At 43.5% G+C, this 24802-nt stretch overlaps 1 protein-coding gene across 19 annotated transcripts in view; it reads left to right on the top strand.

Moving 5' to 3' along the window:
* The window catches only part of PTPRT (protein tyrosine phosphatase receptor type T), a 1148549-nt gene that overhangs the window by 610041 nt on the left and 513706 nt on the right, over positions 1–24802 (top strand). For all 19 annotated transcript variants that reach the window (XR_012061742.1, XM_072944247.1, XM_072944255.1 and 16 more), the window contains one exon: positions 21775–22068. Coding sequence is in view for 18 of the 19 variants with exons in the window: in XM_072944247.1 (XP_072800348.1) it covers positions 21775–22068 (294 nt within the window). In the remaining variant the exon portion in view is untranslated. The remainder of the gene's footprint in view (positions 1–21774; positions 22069–24802) is intronic.

The raw sequence follows: 24802 nt of genomic DNA, 5'->3' as shown, positions 1-24802 counted from the left end.
TATGCTTCTCTCCTGCAAGGGAGCTAGCTACTTTAGCCTTTGAATTGGCCTTGAGCTCCCCGAGATGCGCCCACATCAGCCTTCTGGGCAGAACATCGATGGCTTGGGGTCAGTGTTGAGTACATCCTTGCTGTTGGGAAACCTCATTGGGGTTTCCAACTAGGAACATATAATCAAAGTTACATTTCCTTTCCTTTAGAGGAATCAAAGGTAGGCGAGGAAATTCATGGGGCAATTTAAAGGGGCCATAAAGGCCTTCAAGCTGTGAAGAGCTCGGTAGGAATGATGCCATTAGAGATCAATTCTTTTTAAAAAAAATGTTAATACCTTGGGAAAATTGCTGCATTAAACCTGTTTGTCCTCTGGTGTATGTGTCTTTAATCAGATTGCTTTCCTGATTAAGATCTGGATGAGGTTTACGGCAAGATTTTTAAAAAACTTGGTTATTTCTTATATGTGTTTTCCCTCAATGAAGAATGGTAGCAATTTCACCGAGGCCATCAATGTGCCCCCTTGAATAGGCCGAGGTATATCTCTGAAGCAAGGCAAGCTTTCAAATTCACTTCTCATTTTATTGCATCTCTGACTACAAAGGTGAGTTTTAAACATGTCCTCCATTTTATACCAACCCATTAAGAAATAAAGAGGCAGATTTTTAGGGCTGGTTTTTATTAGTAAATGATCCTCTAACTGCCAGAACACTTGAATTCATAGCACCTCAGTCTAGACCCTTCTCTTCTGCCCCACAGTTTTGTCCATCTTCTGTTCAGTTCCATCCATGCAGACATCCACCCATACCTTGTTGACAGTTTCTTCACCAGTTACCTTTGCTTGTAGTCGTCTGCAAATTAATACTTTCACAGGTATCACCATCATATAATGTATGGAAGAAATATCTAAAATGGCCAGATGTTAGTTCCCTTGTTGGCTTACCACTGGAAAATGAAACACTGGGTTTACCAGGTGTCCAAGTACATTTTTAAGTGCATTAAAATGTCTCCTTTGAGGGCGTCCTTCAATAAAAGGAGGCTGCCTTCTTTCATTTTTATCTGAAATAGATACAGCTGTGTCTTCCCCAGTCTCTTGCCTGGTTTGTGAGCTTCAACTTCAGAGGTGATTCTGACACTGATCTGAAAGATGTTTCAAGGCTTTCTGTGTGTGTGTGTGCACATTTTGATTGTGCCTCTTCATCACATTAGCTTCTAGCCAAGACTTTTTCCTTTTCAGTTACAAAAGTCTGGTGATATTCTGCCAAATTAGTAGTTATCTATGGAATATGTACGGTGTATTAGTCACCTGTGACTACATAAAAACATACCCCCCCAAATGTAGTGGCTTAAAACAACAAGCCTTTGTTACCTCATGGGCATGGTCAGGCATCCTGATACTGCTTGACTGGGCGATTCCGGCTGCGATCTCTCACAGGATGCAGTCATCTCAAGGTTTGACTGAGGGAGGATCTGATCCCAGGTTCACTCACGTGGCTGTTGGCAGTTTTCAGAAGATCCTCTTAAAAGATCACTTGCATGGCTGTTGGCCTTGGAGCCTCATTAGCATTGGCTGAAGATACCATTTCTTTGTGATGTGTGACTCAGCGTAAGACAGCTCACAACGTGGCACAGAGAAGGGGAAGGGAGGAGAGGAGGAGAGAGGAAGTGAGGGTGAGAGTGGGAAAGAGAGGCTGGGGGAAAGGAAGAGGAGACCAGAGAGGGAGGGAAGGGAGAAGAGGGGGAGAGACGGGGTGGGGGGAAGAGAGAGAGAAAAGGGAGGAGGGAGGGTAGATGAGGAGAGAGGGGAAAGAGGGAAGGACAGGAGAGAAGGGGGAGGGGCTGGGGAAAGAGGGGAGGAGGGATCGACAGAGAGAGTGGGAGAGGGCACAGAGTCTTTTTTATCACCTCATCGCAGAAGTAATGGCATCACATCACTTTTGCTCCACTCGCCCACTTTCAAAGGGGCAGGGTTGCACAAGGCTGTGGATTCCAGGAGTGAGTCACTGGGGACCGTGTTGGAGACTGCCCACAACAACGGTGGTCCTTTGACGTCGCCAGGAAAGTGGTGTTCTTTTGCGAATGCTTCAGATTTTCTTGCTCAGGAAGTACTGAGTTTTAGCTCTTCTTAGCTCTACAGTAATAAAACTTCCATACTGAATAGGTATCTAAGTATATCTTACACTTTCCAGACTGACAGCTGCTTAATACCAAATCGCTAATTGAACTTGGGGGCAGCGCTCCCATCTTCTTCCCAGGCAAGTTCAATGAGGGGATTCTGAAGGACAGTGCCTGTCAGAGCCATGCCTCCCAGGTTGTTCTGAATTTTACTGACTTACATCTTTTTAATAGTTCTGAGCATATGTTTCCTGTTTCCCATTTTTAAGTAACTATCCATCATCCTGATTGAAAACATAATTTAAAAAATATTATGTTTCTAAAAAATAAATGAAGAGTGCCACTAAAACTTTCAAAACAAAACAGACATATTTTCTCAGCATTTCTGCGTTATTGAGAAACTCCCTATGACAGGAAAGAGAACCAAGTATAGTTGTATGTTTTGTCAACTGAATGTTTAGGCACAGTCAGGAATCAGAACTGATTTGTGAGCACTGATAAAGTTGAGTATAGTCAAAAGCGAAAAATAAACACAGATTTGACATCAAAAGCATGATTTATAACTGCAAGATTGATAAATTGAACCTCATCGAAATGAAAACTTCTGCTTTGGGAAAGCTCATGTGAAGAGAATGAAAAGACAAGCTACAGAGGAGGGAAAAATATTTGCAAACCTCCTATATGACAAAGTAGAATATATAAAAATTCTTAAAACTCACCAACAGAAAACCCAAACCATCAAAAACAACAATCCAATTAGAAAGTGGGCCAAAGTTGTAACCAGACATTTTACTGAAAAGGATATAGTGATGACAAATTAGCATATGAAGAGAAATTTAATGTCAGCCATTAGGGTAGTATAAATTAAAACCACAGTTTTGGCTAAAAATAAATGGTAACACCAAATGCTGGTGAGGATGCAAAAAAAACCTGGATCACTCATACACTGATGATGAGAGTATAACATTGTATAGCTACCCTGCAAAGCAATTGGACGGTTCCAAATTCCATATGACCCAGGAATTGTACTCCTTGACATTTATCCCAGAGAAAGGAAAACGTAAAAAAATCTATACAGTCATGACTGTTCTCAGCAGCTTTGTTTGTAATCGCTAAAAACCAGAAACAGCTCATATGTCCTTCAACCGATGACTGGCTAGGCAGACTCTAGTACACCCACACTACTTAGCGATAAAAAGGAACAAACTATGGATATACACAACCTGGATGAGTCTTCAGGAAATTATGCCATGTGAAAAAAAGCCAATGCTCAAAGATGATATATTGTCATTTTTGAAATGTTGAAATTTTAGAATGGGTTTGTGGTTCCCAAGGGGTAAGGATGTGGTGGCGGGAGTTAGGAGGGAGGTGGCTTTGGTTGTAAGAGAATAACATGAGGGACCCACTGTTGATGGACGTGTCCTATATCTTGACTGTATTGATGTTAGCATCCTGGTTGTGATATCATGCAAAAGGTTTTCTTGATGTTATCACAGGGGAACCTGGGGAAAGGATATACAGGATCTCTCTGTTATTTCTTACAACCAGTGTAAATGTATAATTATCTAAAAATAGAAGTTTGATTAAAAAGACTTAACACTGATGTTTAAAGTGACAAATTGAGTTCTCAACCCCAGCTGATGGGCCAACTGTGGACAGGCATGTCGAGTCCCCTTTATTGTACTAGGGAGCTCTGTTCAAGACCTCTCTGGGTTTCCCAATTCTTATAGTCCCTCTCTACTCATCAAAATATTATTCACACCAAGCTTTAATGAAAAGATCAGATTGGCTGACGGCAGAACAGGGTTCTTCTGGCTTTCGTTTTGACTTATTCATCCAACAGGTATTTATGAAGCATTTATTATGTGCCAGGGATCAAGGCAGGTGCTGTGAATAAGAAGTGGTCTCTGCCCTTCTGGTGCTTAGTCTAGTGGGGAAGACCAGCATAAAGAATCACACAGAATATAAGTTTTGTAGAGAAGACTGGGAGCATGGGGAATGTCAGGGAGGGCTTCCTTGAGGAAGGGAGGTTTGACCTGAGAAATGAAGAGTGAACTGCGTAAAGAGGGAGGAAGAGGAAACAGTGTGCAAAAGCCCTGAGGTATAAAGTAGCATAACACAGTAGGACTGTTTGCAAATAGACACATGTGTCCTGAGCCTGGGTGGTGAGAGGGGCAATGGCAGAAGATAAGGCTGAAGAGGTAGGCAGAGGCCACATCATTCATGGTGTCTTGAGGCCATATAACATGGAATGGAGCTGTTGTTTTAGGAAGATCAGTTGGGCTGTAAGAGAGAGAATGGATCTGAACAAGGCAGAAGTAGAAGCAAGATTAGAAGGTTTAGGTATATTGTAAAAACAGATGATCTGAAACTTTTTTCCTTCTGTTAATTGAAATCTAGCCTACAACACAGTTAAGTACACGAATCTCTGTGCACACCTTGATAGGTTTTTACCAAGTGAAGACACTGTGTAACCGTCTTCTGAGATGTAGGTCACTACTTGTACCCTGCAAGCCTTGCTTGACAACACTTCCCAGTTATTCCCTCTCTCCCAGTACACACATCACTGTTGTGACTCCTTTTACCTTAGGTCCCTGTCTTGAATTTCACACACAGTGAGTCATGTAATGTCTGGCTTCTTTCTTTCACTCCATGTTATACATGTGAGATTCACTCATGTTCTTCTCTGTAGCAGGGACTCATTCTTCTTTGTGGCTGTACAGCGTTCTGTTGTGTGAAAATAGCACAGTTTATCCATTTTATAGGTGATAGACATTTGAGTGGTTTTCAGTCTGAGGTATTCTGAAAGATGCTGCTATGAGCATTCTCATATGTGTATTGGTGACACATATATATATATGCATAGACCAAGAAACAAGACAGAGTATATATATATATATATATGCATTTCTTTTTGATATTTATCCAGAATTGCCTTGGTTATAGAATATGTGGATATTCAGTAATAGGTACTGTCCAAGTGTTTTCCAAGTAGTTACATCACCTTTTTCTCCCATCAGCAGTGTATGAAAAGTTTCAGTTAATCCACATTCTTGGCAAACACTTAGTGGATTTAATTTTAACTGTTTTGGTGGGTGTCCAGTGGTATCTCTTTGTGGTTTCAGTTTTCATTTCCATGAAATCTAATGAGACATTTCTGTAAGCTTATTGGTCCCCTCTTCTGTGATGGTTCTTTTCAAGGCTTCTGCCCATTAAAGAAATTGAGTTGTCTGATTTTTTTTTCATATTGGCTAGTAGGAATACTTTGTGTATTTTGAATAACATCTTCTTTCATATATATCTTCAACTGTCTTCTTCCACGGCATATCTTTTCACTCTCTTAATGGTGATTTTTTTTAAGTGGTAACTTTTGATCACCAGAACTTCTTAATTTAATAAAGTCCAATTTACCTTTCATTTCCATACGGTGTATGGTTTTTGCATCTTGTTTAAAAATGTTTGCCTAGCCCAAGGTCAAGAAGATATTATTCTGTGTTATTTTCTAGACACCATATTGTTTGCTCTTCACATTTAGGTTTACAGTACACTGAAATTGACTTTGTAGATGGTGTGAGGTAGGGATTCTCATTCACTTTTCTCCGTTTGGATGGATACCTAATTGATACTACACCTTTTGTTGAAAATATCGTCCTTCCACCACATAACAGTGTCAACTTTATTGTAAATCAAGTGATCATGTGTATATGGATCTGCTTCTGGACTCTGTCTTGTTTCTTGGTCTATTCTTATATTATTGGCCAATACTTCACTTTCTTAATTACTGTAGCTTAATGATAAGTTGTGATATCTTAAAATATAAGCCCTCTAACTTTCTTTTTCTTGTTCAGGGTTGCTCTGAGTGTTTCTAGTCCTTTGTATTTTTATATAAACTTCAGAATAAGCTTGTCAAATTATACAGAAAGCCTGCTGGATATTTGATTAGGATTACATATAATTCAACTTAAGGAGAATCTACAACTTTACAATACTGATTTTTCTAATTTGTGAACATACACTATCCGTCCATTTTTTAGACCTTTTAAAATTTATCTCAGTAATGATTGATAGTGAAATTTTCAGTGTAGAGAAATACAAATATATATGTCATTCCTACTATATTCCTAGATATTTCAGTACTTTGTTGATGCTATTTTAGCACTTATTTAATTTTTTTTATTATTGAAGTTTAACATAATGTAGTAAAGGTCATAAAGTACACTAATCTAACGTAGACAGCTCGGTGACTTTTATATAAATATACACCCATACAACCATCATCAAAATCAAGGTATGGATGTTTTTGTATTTCTGGTACTGCAGTTCCTTCAAGCCTCTTCCCCACCAGTCACTTCCTTCCCTAGCAGTAACCATTATTATGGTGTTGATTATCATCGATTGGGTAAATGTCACCTTTCAAATTTTATTTTACAATTGTTTACAATTGTTTATTTTACAATTTAAACCCTATAGGTTTAAATATATGGAACCTTGCTTTGATGAGTTTTTGATCCTGATCATAATTTGAGATTCTTTCTCTATACGCAGTCATGTAGTTTGTGAATAATGAAAGCTTTATTACTTCCTTTCCAATCCTTGTAGCTTTTACTTCTTTTTCTTGGGCCTGTTGCACTGACTAGAACACCCGGTAGGACTGGGGAGATCAGAGGAGAGCATTCAGTGTTTTATCATTGATTATGGGGTTAGACTTATGTTTTAGAGAGCCTTTATCAGATTAAAGAACTTTCCTTCAACCCACAGTTTGCTAAGAGTTTTATCATGAATAGATATTGACTTTGATCAAATGCTTCCTTGGCATATTTTTAAATTATTACATGAATTTTTTTGTCTCTTAATCTGTTAATATGATGAGTTACAGTGATTAATTTTCTAATATTAAGCCAATCTTGTAGTCCTGGAATAAATTCAACTTGGTCATGATCTACTAGTCATTTTATGTATCACTGGATTATGTTTGCTAATACAACATGTAGGATTTTTGTCTCTATGTTTGTGAGAGACATTGGCCTGAAAGTTTCTTTTCTTGTGATATCCTTGTAAGATCCTTGCATGGTAATTGTGCTGGGCTTGTAAAATGAGTTTGGAAGCACTTCTCCCCTTTGTAGCCTATGAAGGAATTTGTGTAAAGGTGGTAGTTCCTTGAAACCGAAAGTGCAAGCTTGTTTCACTCTTTATCTTTGGTAGAATTTCATCCTGGGAAGATGTTCTATCTAAAAACTCCGTCACTTTGTAGGTGCCCTCGGAAGTTGCTGTGTATTTCTTTGGATTCCCTGTGCCAGTATTTGAGAAGTACATGATTAAGATGTTAGAAATATCTAGAACAGTGCCCAACATTTGCCTTCCCCTCTTTGTCTTGTCTCTGTCCCCCTCCCCCATGTTCTTTACCTGCCCCAGGAGTACCCAGTTGCAGGGACTCATGGTGGACACCAACATGAAGACTTTAGGCCTGTTCTCAGAGCTCAGTGTCCACCTGGTTCGGTCAGAATTGTGGTTCTTGGGGATGGGGACACTGGCCCGTGGTCTGCGTGATCTTGCAGTATTGGGTTGATTCAAAGTTCTTTCCCAGAGAGCTTCTGTTTAAGTTCTGCTACCTCTCTCTTCAGGGTGGATATGGCAGAGTGCAGAGGCAGCCATAGGGGAGCCAGAGGCAATTTGAAGAGGCTAATTTTTCAGTTCCTTTACATAAAGAGGGCAATCATCTCTTAAACTCTCCCCACAAACTGAGCAGGCTGTTATGGATAAGACTCTTAATCCATCTGGACACCCTTTCCTGACACTTCAGAGCAGTCGATACTTCTAGTCACTTCCAGCCATTTCAGCAGCTTAGAGACTAATTATGCATCTCCCCCCGCACAGAGGGTTGTGCCAAGGAGAGAAATTTGCAAAACAACAATATCTCTAAAGCCTCAGCCTTTCCTTCTCTCGCTGTGGCTGGCAGCGTAATAACCGATGAAGCTGCCTGGACTCAGCTTGCCCTGAAGCTCATGTTTCTTTCCTCCCTCCCACCACCCCCTCTTCCTCTACTCCAGCTTTTCTCAGGCTTCTTCTGTTAAGATCGTTGCCATGTTTCCCCCTGGTACTTGCTGAGTGTGAGTCCTGGTGGGAGGTGAGTGGCTTCCTCATGCGTAAAGTTGAAAATGATTTCATCACATGTGCAACACGAGCCCAAGATGCTCCGAGTGGAGATCACAGGAGGCTTGAGAAGCTGGGTCAAAGGGCCCGTTAATGGAGAGGGCTCTCGGGTGGGGAGAGGGACCAGCGCGGGAGGCCAAGCGGGATGGGAGAATGAAGGAGCTCACATTTATTTAGGGCCTGTCATGTTTCAGGCATGTGTCTTTGTTCCTCACAAGGACCCAGTGAGATAGGATCCATTACCCTGGTTTTACACATGAAGAATCTGAGGCTCAGAGGAATGATGTAATTTGTCCACAGTCATACATTTAAGTAATAGAGGTTGTAAGTCAATCTCTATCGGTCAGACCCAGTGATCTTGTATTTCTAGCACACCACACCGCCCTTTGTAAGTGAAAATGCAGAGGGATGGAGTGGAGGGTACTGGCCATAGTGTGGAGAAATCAGCATAGTGCACTGGGATGCAGGCAAGCAGAGTGAGATGGACACCTGCTTATATGGCTCCACAGGTGTGCACATGCCCAGGGCTCACCAGCCGGTTCAATCCTAGCCTTATATTTACGCTAGTCCCAGCGTCCCTTGCCCCTTACATCCATTCAGTGACCAAGTCCTGTCCAGTCTTCTGGTCCCTCAGACTGTTCCTCTTCAACCCCATGGTCCTTATCTTGGTCCAGACCTCCATCATCTCTCCCCTCGGTAAAGCACACGATGGCCCCCTGACTCTAGTCTCTCTCCTTCAGATCCATTTACCCTGCACTCAGAGGAATGTCCAGAAAGAACACGGGCCTGGGTCACACCACCACTTACGAAGCCTCAGGCTCCTCGTGAAGACCCTTCCCGATCTGGTCCCTGTGGACCTCTCGGGTCGCCTTGTGGCTGCTTCCCCCACTCTCACCTACGCTGCAGCAGGATGTGCAATTCCTGACCCACCCGGTCTCTTCTCACCTCTGGGAAGGCTTCCTTCTCACCCAGTGCCTGTTAGACTCTCCTGTCCTTTCACAATTTCATGATTTGATTTCTCCAGGAAGCTTTCCCTCTTCTCCTCCGTCTGATCTCCTCCTCCTGTTCATTTCCTAGAGCTGCTGCCACTAATGACCACTAACTTAGAGGCTTAAAACAACACACATTTATTATCTTAAAGATACGGAGGTCAGAAGGTGACAATGGATCGGCGCTGCATTTCTTTTGCCTCTAGGGGAGAATTGTTTCCTTGCCCTTTGCAGTTTCTAGAGGCTGCCTGCATGCTTTGCCTGGGGGTCCTTCCTCCCTGTTCAAAGCTAGCAGTGCAGCCTCTCCCAGTCTCCCTCTGACTCTGATTCTTCTGCCTTCCTCTTGCACATGTCAGCATCCTTGTGATGACATCAGGCCCACCTGGCTATTCTCTCACCACTCGAGATCTTTGACTTAACCACATCGTCAAAGGCACTTCCACCATGTAAAATTCTGAGGGTTAGGACGTGGACATCTCTTGGGGACTGTTGTCCTGTGCACCCAGTCCTCGATGTGTCCACAAGACCCTGGGCCTGCCGTTGTTCTGCTTTTGTCATTTTATTCTGCAGCTCATTGACTTCTGCATCTTTTTCACTCCCTGGTCTTTTCAGTTCCTCCAGGGTAGAGAGAGCTCTTTGTTTGGACTCACTGTCCTCAGAATGCCCCAGAATCAGCCCTCAGTACATTTTTGTTGATCAAAAGAACTTATCTCCCTGGCTCTCATCTCCCTGCCTCACTCTCCGGCCGACTGTGGTGTTGACGCTGGGGCAGTCTGGAGCTCCAGTTAGAATCGCAGATGAGAGCTGGGCAGCTGAGCCTCCCAAGGCCTCCACATCGGAGCTGCAGGACAAGTTGCTTAGCTCTGTGCCTTGGTTCCCTTGTGTGCAAAATGAAGATAATTATAATATCTACCTGTATCAGTCAGGGTTCAGGAAGGAAACTCCAACCATAGGTATTTCAGAGAGATTTTATTGAAGGGAATTACACAGGTGTTGGAAGGCTGCTGGAGCAAACGTGGGGCACAAAAGTAACCAGGAATTTCAGAGAGCAGCTGCCACGTGTGTGGCCAGGGCAACAGAAGGGAATAGGTGGGGTTATGGGGCCCAGACGTCTGGAGGAGGGCCCTGCTGGGCTGATGCTTGCACCTCTGAAGAGGGAGGTCCCCCACATGACACCACACTTATAAGGGGGCCTGGCCAGCTTCCACTAGGACCTCCAAGAAGATTCTGTGCTCTCTGTGCTGTGAAGGCCAGAAGAAATTGAAACCTTGACTTCAGCTGCCTCTGTTGCTGGAGTGATACCGAAAGGACCTTAAAACCGGAAGAGAGCATCTTCTTCCCTCGCCCAGACCCCTAGTCTCCATACAGAGCCCCCCACTGGGAGGACTCAACCCAAGCTGGCAAAGGGAGTCCAGAGGTGTAGTTTGTAGAATCCCAGGCCTAGAATCTCAGAGCCAATTATAGCAGGGTGGGCTTGAAGCTAAAGGACCAGAGGTACATAACTAGCACTTAGCTTTAGTTTTTTCTTGCGTAGAGTGGGTGCTGTAACAATGCTTAGCTTATGGTGTCATATGAGGAATCAGTTAGTTCATATATGTAAATCCTGGAATGGAGTCAGGCACACGGCCGTCAGAGAGTTAATTGTTCTTGGCCCATGGTCATGAAAATAGCTCTCCACAGCACATAGGAGTGTGGGCTTAGATGTCTGTGAAACTCAGAGATCTAAACTGGCCAGGGCATGAGTTCCTTCCACCCCGTTCTCCATAGCCGGGCTGCTGGGCAAAGCGTGCTTGTCTGTGGGCCCTGTGCTGCTCCGGGACAGGGTGCTTCTGCAGTGCAGCCTCTGATTCTGAAGATTTAGAATCCAGTCCCCTCTGTGGGGGAGATAGACTCTCAATTCCTGCTTTCTTAGGAGTCTTGATTAGCAGGCAAGGAAAGAAAGGCCCTTCTAGGGTGATTACTCTGCTCTTAATTTGGGGAAGTGGCCCAGCAAAGGGTCATCTTAAAAATGTTGAGGCAGTAGGGGAGAAAGAGGAGCCAGGAGCGGAGAGAATGTCGCAGAGCACGGAGTCTCTCCTGGTGCCAAGTCGTTATTGAATTATGCGCTTCTAAATGACTTCCTTGGTTGCAACATGACTGTGTGAAGTAGACCGAGGCTGAGCTTGTAAATGTGTTTGCTGGTGGAAGAGCTGGCGGGAGTGCACACTGACATTACTGTGGCCCCATTTTATCCTGACACAGGGAGGGGAAAGCCTTTAATGGGGTCTTTGTGTCTCTCTATGGGGGGCACAGAATAGGGGCACCAGCTGTTCCCCACCGACAGCTGAATAGCTCCACTGACTGCTGGTTGGGATGACGAAGGTAACAGTAGCTAACACAGGGCACTTGCTATGTGCTGGGCCTATTCTAAGGGTATTGAATGCGTACCTTACATAATCCTCATGGGGGAGGAGTTTTTATTACCCCCGTTTTACAGATGAGGAAACTGAGGCACAGAGAGGTTAAGTAACTTGTCCTAGCTTTCATAATATCTCAATTTGGATTTCTCCAAATCCCAGAAAACCCTGAAATGGGGGTTTGCAAATAGTTTATTTGGAAGCTGAAGGGACCACCGGTTGAGTGGAGAGGAAGTGAGACAGGAAAGGAAGGAAGGCACTGACCCAGTGTGTTCACGTCCTTGTAAGAAAAGGGAAGTTTGGACATAGAGGCGCAGACCCACAGGGGAGCAGGCCATGTAAAGACAGAGGCGGAGACTGGAGCGATGCATCAACAAGCCAAGGAAGATGAGGATCAAACAGCAGAAGCACGGTGCCAGAAGAGGCGAGGAAAGATTTTTCTCTGGAGCCCTCGGTTGCAGCATGTCCTTGTTGACGCCTTGGTTTCGGACTTCTCACCTCTATCACTGTGAGGCAATGCATTTCTGTTGCTTTAAGCCACCCAGATTGTGGTACCTAGTTACAGAGGTCCTAGGAAACTAATACACACATCCCAGGATAGTTGTCCTTGGCCATGGGGAGCTGCTTGGCTGAGGGGCAATGCCTGCACCCTGAGAGCAGCCCATGTCCAGTTGATAACACGGGGTACAAAAGGCCGGCCGTGCTGCCTCCATGAGGGGCCGTGGGATCAGGGTGTGCTCCAGCACTCCCGCGGAATCAGGATGACCTAGTCTGCGGCCAAAATCACACCCTTGTTTCCCTGTTCTGCCTTCTTCTGGGAACTCTCCTCCAGTAGATCACTTGTACAGAATCTTTGTCTCAAGCTCTGTTTCCTGGGACCCTGAACTTAGACACTCCTACCCCAGAGAAAATGCCCAGGAGGAGGGCATCTCAGGGAAGAGCTCACACCTATGGGGTGATGGGAGCTCAGTGGCCTGGGAACCTGGAGAGGAGGCTAAGAGAGGCCAGCTCTTGGAGGCTTGATATGACACCCTGGTAGACAGCAGGTGGAGGCAGACCTCTGGCCTGTATTTCCAAGTGCTTTCTCACTATTAAAACTCTTCACCAGTTGTGTGGATGACAGATTGCTCCTCAGCCCTGGAGGATTTCACGCTGCATCGTGTTAGGGATCTCTGCATCTGACACGCAGAGCTCAGTGACTTCCTGTGTGCCTCCCACATCTATGCGTCTCTGACAGTCGACTACTGTTACTGCTGCCGGGTTAAACTGGCTAGTTACCAGCTCTGGCTTCTGGTTCTCACCAAAACCACTTTTCTGTGACCTTGGATGAATCACTTCATCTTCCTCAACTGTGGGAATCCTCGTAGCAGGAGATGGTATAATGTAGAGATTATGAACACTGCCTTGAGATCTCCCTAAGTTTAAATCTTTGTTCCTTTTCTTACTAGCCTCCTTCTTGTGAGCCATTAACCTCTTCAAGCTTCAAGGCTTCAAAAAAAAATAAAAATTTCTAAAATGGGATTGATAATAGCACCTGCCTGAAAGAGTTGGCCAGGATTAACCAAGGTGATGCAAGTCAAGTCCTGAGCGCGGCGCCTGGCCCGCCGCTCAGCCTCAGCGAGCGCTTTCGGTCTGCTGAATTCACGGGCTGTGGAGCTGACACAGAAGCGCACTTTTATGTCAACACCTGCAGCACAAAGAGGGTGGGCACAGTATTGAGGAAGGAGTGCATACTTTGAGAAGGCCTGGATTTGAACGTACTTCTGCTTACTCGCTCTGTGAGATTAGGCAGGTTGCCTAACGTAGCTGAGCCTCGGCGTCCTCATTTGTAAAATGGGAGTAAAACAAAGTCTGCTTTGTAGGCCCCCTGGAGGGAGTGCAGGGAAACAGGTCAAGTACTATAGAATGTTAGTTGCTCTGATTAGAGGGCCACTTAGAAATCAAGTCTCAACTCAACGGTGGAGGCTTCTGAGCAGGGCCAGGAGCAGCCAGGATCTCTCCTTATGTGGGAGCTATGGCTGGGGAGCTGGCTTGGCAAATGGACACAGTTGTGGTTCTTGATTCCTGCTACCTGGTACCTGCTTTGTGGGCAGATGAGAGGGGAGACTGGCTGTTAAATACTCCTGGTGGTGGAGGGCATAGACCCCCAACAGAGGTCCCACCCATATATAAAAAGCTCAGTGTATAAGAAAACCTTACTTATTTAAAATACTTAACTTTGTAATAAACCCCCAGTGCAGGTTTATTAGAGGATATTTGTAGAAACACAGAAAACAGTACTCATTTCTTAACAACCCTAAGGGAAAAAAAAGCATCCTTTTGGTGTATTTATGTCCAGATATTTTAATAGGCATAGGTTGGTGGGATTTTTTTGTTCATTTTAATTTAGTTAAACTTGAACTTCTGTATCCTCAGAGACTCTTGTTTAAGGCAGAGACTATTCCAGAGAAATTTTTCATATCTTTCCAGTTATTGCCAAAGCAAGGGTTAACCATTTATAATGCAATTCCTTGCTTTTACGCACAATCTAAATGCCATTGGGATTTCTGCCTTGTTTTAAAGTTTGGGTTTTGTCTCCAGTTTAGTCTGGCATGAGGCAACGATTCTTTCCTAGACTCTTGCCTGAGAAAGAAGGGTTTTGTGGTAGTAATCATCCCACGGGACCGATCCTTTTAACATCCCACTTCCCCCATCTGAGAGGTCATGGTTCACCCCAGTGTGGACCGGGGTCTGTCTTCAGTAATTTTTCTCTAAGGAAGGGTGTGTAAATAATATGCCTTCTGCATTTTTCAGAATCTGAAGTTGTCTGTCTATAGGCTTTGTAAATGTACTTAGCTAGCTGTAAATTTCTTGGGACATGAAACATCCCGTTAAAGCCTTGTTGTGTATTATACTATTGTGGTTGGGAATAGAGGACCCAACCCCACCCCAGTAAGGTCGCCCTGACCCCAATCCTGGCTCTTTGAATTACGAATTGTTTGATATTGGGCAAGTTACTTAATCTGCATCTCTTTCTCTGTTCAGAAGAATGTGAATTGTAATACTGCTTATCCGAAGAGTTACTGTGAAGATTAAATGAGTTAATATTTTAAGTCACTAAGAACACAAGTGCATCAGAAATGTCCAGTACCTATTAGCTGCCTCTTCTGTCATTTGTGATTATTATTACTGTTATCACCTTCGCCCTTATATCCTAGTGCTTCAAAAATGATGAAGACCGAGAACTGATTTTTTTAGTCTTTTTGTTTTGTCTTGATGGAGATCTGTTTTTTGTCTAGATGCTTGTGAGAATTTTTCGTTAGCCTTTTATTTCAAAATATTGCCAGTGTGTGCTTAAATGTGAGTCTCATCGTTTATTTTTGCCTGTAACCCACTGTACTCCTCGTAGTCTGCAAACTCAGACCTTCATTTAATTCAAAGAAATTTTCTTTAGCTATGTCTTTGATTATTGTTCTCTTCCAGTAGTTTGATGTCTTTTCCCAAACATGTCTAATTCTCATCTTGGACGTCCGTTCACTCTTCTCTATAACTCTTTCCTTCTTGCTGTTTTTCTTCTTTCTTGCCACCCCAACCTCCGATTTTAAGAAAACATAGTCAATATTTTCCCTGTCCATTTATATAAGACATTAAATGTTTATTGAACATTGGCCATATGCTAGGCTAGATACACAAAGACAAAGACTAATTCTAGTGGGCACCTCCTGGTGGGTTGGATGCTGTATCTACTTATTGTATCTTCTGCTCAGGGACCTCATAGGCCAGAGAGGCCTGAGGGAGTGGAGTCTACTGTTGACAACAGAGTCAGGGTAGTCAGTGAACATATCTGCATAGAACCTCTATGGTCCTTGGCAGAAAATTCAGATACTTTTATAATTTGAATTGTAGAACCATCTTCCATTCTAAAGGTGAAGGAATTGAGAACCATGAAGACTGAGTGGTGTGTCCAAGGTCACACAGCTGACTAGTAGAGAAGGACAAAGAAAGACTCGGACCCTGGCTCCAGCCTACATTCCCTTCTCCTTTTTGATCCTCAGTCTGTTACTTATGAAACAGTGTACATGCCAATCAGTAGAAAATCTAGCCAGCAGGATGCTTTTGAATGCCTACTCTGTGCCTAGCCCTGTGATCTACAGAACTGAGTAGTTATGAAACAATTGAAAAGAAAAATGGGTGTGGTTGGGTTCCAGGCAGAAGGAAAGACGTTCCAGTTGGGAGAAAGAGTGTGTGCTAACGTGTGGAAGTGGGACTGATGAAACAGTGTGCAGGTATGTGTGGTATGTTGGCAGGTGGGGCGGGGCATTCCCATGGACTCTCACAGGCCCGTAAATAGCAAAGCAATTAGAAGGGTGATCAGGTAGGAGGCAGCGGGTGATAGACACGGTCGGAGGCCAGGTTAGATTTACTTTAAACATGTATCAGGGCTTACTTCACATATTAGTAACATTCAGGTTTTTTTTTTTCAAAATATTTAATTTCTGTCTGGAGCAGACAATATGTAAGTGCAAAGCTTGCTCTCCAGCTACGTGAAGCACTTTTGCTCTCTGTAGGAATTTCTGGGGAGTCAAACTGTTACAAGTGCTCACAGCAGGAAAAAGAAAGACGGAATTGGTCTGGAGATTGCTGCCTGAGGGTGAAGCAGAGTTACGTTAAAGGGTCACCTCACCGCCTGTATGTTGAAGGAGAGCCTTGAATAGCCAGGGGCAGTTGCTGCCCAGGCATCCTGACGATGGCCCATGGGGTCCTTGTCCTCCAAGTGCTTTTCTTCCCTCCCGGCTGGCGGGGGCCAGTGCCATCTCCCAGCTCAGAGCTCTTGAGTTCCTCCCTCCTGATTTGGTTCCAAACGTTGTCAGCAAAGAGTGCGGTCAGATGTCAGACACTCACTGCTGGCTTTGCACAGTTAATGGTGTGGAGCCAGGTAGAGAGAGGAGGTTGGTGGTTTCACAGTGGAAAGACTCATGAGAACTGATGTGTGTCTGAACAAACTCTTGTTAAGAAAATTCACGGCAGTTCAAGCATCTGATGATGCTGATGGAATTGTTTGGACAGAAATGATACAGGACTAAAGGCTCATTTCCTCCAAATATTCTAGGGTTCAGTTTCAAATAAGATTTAGTGCCATTCTTCCTAATTCCAATCCACCTGCTGGGTTACAGACAAGCTGTATTTTTGTCTGTTTGTTTTCTTAAGTCTGTCTTAGGTTATTATTTACATATAGCCAAATATCCATATTTTAAGTGTACAGTTTAATGAGTCTTACACAACTCTAGTCAAGACACATTTTTATTACCCCAAAAAGTTTTCTTATGCCTCCTTCTAGGAAATCACCCCACCAGAGGTAATACTATTTTCTTTTAATTGTTTTGATTTTTATTGTTTAATCACTCAAATCAGTAAGTACTACATTGTAGCACCCCAGAAATGCCTCGTCCCAGTCAGTACTTATTCCCATAGGTAACTGTGATTCTGACTTTTATCTTCATAGATCAATTTTGCCTGTTCTCGAAATTTTTGTATACATGGAATTATTATGCGTTCTTCTTTTTTTCTTCTTTTGCACAGCATAGTCTTCTTTTGATATATTAGTCCATGTTGTATATCAGTCATCTGCTCCTTTTCCTTGCCGTGTAGTATTCCACAATATGTATGTGCATCAAGTAATTTATCTATAAGCATCCACCTATGTCTGGCTTGTCCTCTGATTTCCTCCTCTTCAGCAGCTTCTGAATCAACTTCATTCTCTCCTTATCCTTCTTTTCCTCCTTGAGTAAAAGCTAGAACATGAGCCCCTGGCAACCAGGACTGTGTGTTTTGGGGGGTAGGACAGCGAGTGACATGTAGCAGATACTCAACGCTTGTATGACGAGTGCATGGATAAGTGTTCAGAGCACACCGTTTGCCAGTCTGGCTCTGCATGGTGCCTTCCCAAGCATCACAGAGCTACCGGATCCCTAGGACGATCTCTTTGCTCACAGACTTTGTATGAATTTCTGGCCCCATAGATCTTGCTTAAGCTCTGTCTCTAAGAGCCTCCCTAAACTTTAGACCAGAGTAGGTCCCATCACAGGCCTCCTGACTGTTTCTGTCACCCCCTCCATCAGGATTCTCTTTATTGTCAATACTGCTTTAATTGACTGCTTCACCCTGGGAGTCATGGGTACAGACAACCTATATTTCTTTCACCACTAAATTCCAATCATGCGGCACTCTGTCTGGCATGTGAGAGGCACAGACTACACACGAGTTGGGGTTTCTTTCACAGGGGCCTTCTCTCTGCCAGGTTGCTCATCTCAAGACTCCAGCAATTAGATGATGTCCTTTATGGAGAGAAAGATGGATTTGAAAACATGGCCTCTGCTGTGCACCCCCCAAATCCCCAGTCCATATGCTGAAGCCCCAACCCCTAATGTGATGGTATTAGGAGGTGAGGCCATTGGGAGGTGATTGGATTTTAATGTGGTCGTGTGTGCAGAGCCCCTATTATGGGATTAATGCCCTTATAAGACAAGGAAGAGACCAGAGCTCTCTTTCTTTCTCTGTACCGTGGGAGGACACAGCATGAAGGCAGCAGTCTGCAAACCAAGGAGAGGGTCCTCACCAGGAACTGAATCTGCTGACACCCTGATCCTGGACTTCCCAGCCTCCAGAACGATGTGAAATAAATGTCTATTTTTTTAAGCCACCCAGTCTATGTTATTTTGTTATAGCAGTCCAAGCTAAGACAGCCTCTGTGGAAGATTTCTACTTCAGATATAACATTTCATGGGCAGGGTCATGTCTTTTTCCTTTAAATATATTAGCCCAGGTGTTGAGTCTATGAGTGTACTAGGTGGGTCATGATCATGGGAACCTAGACATTTACTTGGTGCTGTCCTGTGGAAATCTTAGCTTGTGTATTTTCACCCCTATGTTTGGGGACCTGGGGGCCTGGAAGTACTAGATCAGTGACCCACTACATCAAGTTCCATTTCCTTACACTATTGTGCTCCCAACTTCTAGCCCCTGCAACAAAGAGTGGCATCAGGGTCCCAAAGAAGTGTGAGCTATTAGGTCATCTGTCAGCAGAATCTCTGTGAATTTCCTTTATTCTCAGCATAGACTCTTCCACCATTCATGCGGGGGCTTCAAAAGGGTTCATGAATTCCTGAAATGGTGTGCAGAACTCTAGGTAATAATGCTTATGTGCATTTTCCTGAGAAGAGAGTCTGGAATTTCTTACCACATTTTCATAAGGGCCTAAACATCCCCAAAAGTTAAAAGACTTCTGGTATAGATTTTCTTTAATGATCCTTCCGGTTAATCGCTTAAACATCTCAAGTACAAGAAGAGAAAAGGAGGGGCAGGAATGCTACCTGGGCCCTGAATTCTAATGCTGTGTCCACATCTCCTTCTAGCTTAACGGGTGTTGGGTTCTCCCTGGGCCTTGGTTTCCTTTCTGATGACTCTAGTGGTTGGATTAGGTGGCTTCATAGAGTTCTTGCACTGGTTGAACAGTTCATCTCAGATAGAGAGGACAGTGGACTCAAATAAACATGGTCTTTTAAAAGGTGGTGCTTACCACCCAAAATCATTCTGTGTCTCAAGCCTGCTTGTCTTTGAACTTAAGTGTTCCCTCTAAAGAATGCCAATTATAAATCAACAAAGTACTAAAAATGGAGAAAAAACAATAATCTGATGGCTTCTTGGTGCCAGATACAGGAAACACTAGGATGTACTTCATGATATATTCTTGAGGGGACAGAGGGAGAGATCATTGCATTGGCTAATCTGTACAGCGACATGTAAACCAGGAAGTCATTTGAGATGGAGACATTTATACCCTTGAGGGAATGTCTGTTACTACACTTGCACGTACCATCAGAAATACATGAAAAGAAACTAAACGTTTAGAAAGACTGATACTTTTTTTTTTCTTTTTCTGGTGGTCAGCAATTTACTGCTAGTGCCTGAATTAGGAGACCAAAAACCATGGTAGAAAGTTGATGGAAGAGAGCTTAATGTGGCCACTTGCTCAAGCCTTAAAAGTATTGAAACCTGCTGATCTTAATTCTGCCAGGGCCAGCCTGTGAATAATTATACTAAGGAATTGGGCAGAGTCATCACAGAGCTACAAAATATCACCCCTGGGGCCTCATTGGAGACTGATGGGAGCTCTGGAGAGTTGATAATGGTGATCAAAGGGTCTATATATTTAAAATGCACAAAGGATGAGCCCAGAAATTATCTGCCTGCCAACTTAACTTCTCTACCTGGAACAAATTATCCAAAAATCAATTTGCAAACACCTTTGAGATAACAAGGCCTTGAGTAATAACCTCCATGGCTTTGTAAGGAAAAGCATCTAGCTTGACTAATCTGCTTAATTTCCTCCTCTGAACAAATGGCAGGCTATAATAGAGGCCGTTTGAACTTGTCCTTTAAGATTTGCTTCGAGTCATACTGAGAAAATATTGTCCACCTCTGTTTCATAGCAATTATTCTGTTTCTGGAGAAACTTTGTTACTAGATAATTAATTAGAAAGAAAACACTGCATGAGTCTTAGCTATCCCAAAGCTCTCACCTGAGTTCCAAACTGAAACTGATACCTACCTTACCCACCTGCATAACCCAGAGGCCCTTCAAAAGTTACTGAACAAATCCACCTTGTCCAATACTCCCAGATGCCTTCCCCACTCTTCACTTCCTAGTTCTACTCCAAGAATCATTAACTTGTTCATACCCTCTGAGAAAATAATCCCATTCTTGGAAGTTGGTCCTAAGAAAAAATGAAACTAAAAGGACTGGAGTCATTTGCACAGAGATGTTCATTGCAGCATTATTTACCATAGCAAAACTTGAAACAACTCATGGGCCCAACAACTGGAGAATAATTGGTGTGACTATCTATCTGATGGACTGTTCTGTAACTGTTAAAGACAGTGATGGTAAAATCCACATCGTATATAAACAAAGTCATTTGGATATAATAAGTGAGGGAAGAAAAGAACATCTACATTGGGTCTATGTGTTGCTATAACCATATGAAAAACATTTAAGTATATGCACAGAAACTGGAATGGAACGTGGAGAAATAAAAATGGAGGTTATATTAGGAAGTAGGGAAGGGGGCTTATTTTCTCCTCCTCACTTTTTTATTGTTCCACTGCTGTTTTTGGCTCTGAATAATAATAACATACACATCCACTTTGATTTTTAGGAAATGGTTATCAAGAAGCAGACAGCCTTTCAAGGGGAAAGCTGATCTGGGCAGGCATGCAGACATGGGTCCCATCTTGCCTTACCTGCTCCACTATCTTGGTTAGGTGATCTGATCACTTGGATTCCCAATTTTTTTTATCCATCAAAATGGAGGTGATAATGTCCCAAGAATTACACTAAGTAATATATGTGAGATTTCCTGGTAAACACATACAAAGTAAATGTTAATTTCTGCAGCTTTGCCAGTGAGCTCAAAATTGCCAGAAAGAGGCCACCATTAATCCTGGTTGAAATTCTAGTCTAGTAAGTTGAAAATATAGAACTTACACATAGAATGGAAGAGAGGTGGCAACGCAAGATAATTCAGTATGACTTTTTCACTGACCCTTGATTCCCACTGGGGCCCCTGTGGCCAGTGACGCTCCCTGCTGGAGGAAACTGCTAGGGTCGAGGAAGAAGCTGCATTCCTGTTAGGCCATCATCCTATTGCTACTTAGGCTCCTACCACTATTTGGGAGAAAGTCCACTAATAGTTGGTATGTTCCTATAAAAGAAAGATTTGTAAACCTCAGATTCCCCTGGGTTTTGAACCAAACTCCACTTTAGTAAAGGCAAGTTCTCATTTGAGGATAGAAAACAGAATATTAACCCAGATAGCTTTACAGTGTTCAGGAAAAATATTTTCCTCAATGTTTCCTTCTTTCTTTCCTTTCTTTAAATGAAGGAGATATGGTGGGTGTTGAATATAGTTACTGAAGAAATACTAATTCAAGTATTTACATACAGTTAGTTAATTAAAGTAGGACATGGGTGGGTTGAGAAAGGGATTTGGGCTGTTTTCTGTGGCTGTCTGGAATTCCATCCTTTGTCCTCACAGTTTGGAGTCTGCTCTGTGGATCATTTGGGTCTGATGTCCTTTGCTGATTCTTGTCTTTCAGAGCCTCCCACACCCATCGCCCCCCCAGAGCTGCTGGCTGTGGGGGCCACATACCTGTGGATCAAGCCAAATGCCAACTCCATCATCGGAGATGGCCCCATCATCCTGAAGGAGGTGGAATATCGCACCACAACAGGCACCTGGGCAGAGACCCACATTGTCGACTCTCCCAACTATAAACTGTGGCATCTGGACCCCGATGTGGAGTATGAGATCCGGGTTCTACTCACGCGACCAGGGGAAGGGGGCACCGGACCACCAGGGCCTCCCCTCACCACCAGAACCAAGTGTGCAGGTAGGACCCTGCTTCCTGACTACATTTTGAGAGGTTGGGCAGCTGCTATGAGTGATCCTCCTCTTGGCGTTCTGTGACAGTCATTCCTAAACTTCTTTGATGTGAGTGTGCTTCCTGGTGTAGAGAAAAGCAGTCAGAGTTTTGGTCTTGCCTTAGAGGACCTCCTGGCTCTGGTGGCATCTCTGGGAACCTTCTGGCTTTGACTGTGATTGTAAGAACCGCCTGACTAGCTATGTTGTGGAGATGTTCCTGATTCTGATAATGTCTCCAATGGGACACTGGTTCTCTGTCTCCAGGGGCTCCTTGTGCCATCGGTGCGTCTCAGACTGCCCAGTGCTGATCATGTCTCTGAGTGCTCTTGGTTCTTTGTCTCTGAGGGTTCCAAGCTCTGGTTGTATCTCTGAGGGCTTCTGGCTCTGATGGTGTGCCCTGAGGCCTCGTTTGGATTATCTCTGAGTGTTTCTGGTTCCTGTTGCCTGTCTAAGGTGTTTCTGATTTTAGTTTTGCTCCCAAGGATTCCAGGGCTGGGTCTGTGACCCTAATAAGCTCTTGGTTTTGACAATTTCCCTGAAGGTTCCTGGTTCTAGTTCTGTTTCTGAGGGGCTCCTGGTCCCAGCTACATCTTGAGTGCCTCCTGGTTCTGAAAGTGTCCCTCAGTGGATTCTGGGACTTCCTTAGCCCCTGAGAACCTCCTGGCTCATGTCCCTCCGGGGCTTCTGGCACCTACCTAAGAGTCTGGGTGGAGACTGTCCCTCCAAGGGTCTTATGGATTCCACGTCCCTACAGACTCCTGGCTCAGTCTTCCCTCTGGCCAGGCTCCAACTGTTTCTCTGAGGCTTCTGGTTGCTGCTTAAGAGTGTCCTCGCTGGGACCGTGTCTGGGAAGGTTCTTTGTCTCCAACTATATCCCCAAGGACCCCAGGCTTCTGTGGTGTTTCTGATACGAGGTGTCGCCTGTAGTTGTACCTTTGACTGTATTCCTGAGATGTTCTGGCTCTGAATGCAGCTCCAAAAATTTAAAGGACTTAGTGTTTTGTGGGGGGTTTTTTTGCAAGTCACATTATTTTATCTCATTTTTCCTCTCTAAGTAACCATTTGATACAAGTACTTTTATCTTTATGTAAATGAAACAATAGCGACTGTATTTTTGACTTTCTATCCAAAGTCATAGAATTGGCCAGTAACACAGTCAGAATTTGCACCCAGGTTTTCTGACACTAATGGCCTTGATCACTGGTCACACCTTGGTGCATAAATGGAGAGTTATGTGCCATTAGCGTGGTATACAGAGCTGGGGGTGTTCAGTGGGAGATCAGGGAAGTGTTCACTTCCCTGTGTAAGCCAGGCCACTGGCTTCTGAGGGAAAAGGAATCCCTGACAACTCCTGGGTGGGGAGAGAAGGACCCATCTGCACGGTGTTTTCCATGGAACAGAAAGAAAAGTAAAACACAGTCAATTCAGCTGTAATGCAACATGCATATGCCTAAAATTCCCTGCATTATTCAGAGTTATGCAATAAAAGACACTGGGTTCATGGGGGAAAGCGGGGTTGGGGCACAATGCTCCAAAAGAGAGGAATGTAGGAAAAGCTGCGGCACATTGTGCACGTGTTAATGGCTAAGCTGTGCGTAAATACTGCAACACAAAGGGGGTGTTACCTTGAAACATCCATAAGTTTGCTTGTGGGAAGTGGGTGTCGGAAAGGCTGCAGCCTGTGAGCTACTGTGCAGTGGTGAAGGAGGGCTGTCTGAAAGTGGGAGTGAGTCGTGACACCACGTGTGGATCATAACACACACCATGAACGGAGGGAGCAAGTAGATGTTTGAGGTGGGTGCATCTTGTGTATGCCTGCGTGGCTCAGTTTAGCTGGGTGCAGTTTTCTGCTTCACTGGTGTTTCTGTGATCAAACTAACACATAACAAATGTGAAATTCGTTCTATGCTCAAGTTGTTCCTTAATATATCAAGTGTGTTGGAAGACATTTGTGTTGTCAAAACAAGTGTTACAGCAGAGTTGACTGCAGCCATTCTTAAATATCTCAGTAGTGCATCTTGGTAGCATGTTTCTCAAAGCTAGTGTTTCTGTTACTGGGGAAGATTCCTTTGAATGGCATTGAACTACTTACGATGAATGGAGATACCATTTTCTCGATTATTTTCTAAAACAGGCCTTTGGTAAAATTCCTCATTGAAACCTGATTATGAAACTTACTACTTTAATAAGACATAAGGATATGTTATTAAACCAGGTAATACCTTATCTCAGCTTTGCAATTCAATAGTCACCCATAAAAATAATTGATTTGATCCTGCCGATGAGACTTTTCTCTTTCCACAGGGTTTCCAGGGTTTTTGATCTTTATAAATGATATTCAAAGCACTTTAGCAGCCCCCACGGACTTATTTGCTCATGATCATATAATACATTTTGAAATTCAATCACAAGATGATCATCTCAATAAAAATTTACAGTCTATTGCAAATTGTTGCCACGACTGTGTAATGGATTTTACATGTTGAAAACACAATTGTCTGACTATCACTATAAAAATTATGGGTTGAAATGCTGTTTGTGGTTTTATATTTCAAAAAATGTTGGTGTTTAAGTAAGTTATGCCTAAAATCTTGAATAACCTACACTTTACAAAACGTGTCATCAAAAAGATAATCTTCTTTTCTACTGCTACTGATGGTAGAATGTTCCTTGCCTCATAATTAATTTTTAAGAGAATTCCA

The sequence above is a fragment of the Vicugna pacos genome, chromosome 19 (genome assembly GCF_048564905.1).
Source record: "Vicugna pacos chromosome 19, VicPac4, whole genome shotgun sequence".
Lineage (NCBI taxonomy): Eukaryota > Metazoa > Chordata > Mammalia > Artiodactyla > Camelidae > Vicugna > Vicugna pacos.
Note: the sequence above shows the minus strand (reverse complement) of the source record. Positions and strands in the feature narration are given on the sequence as shown.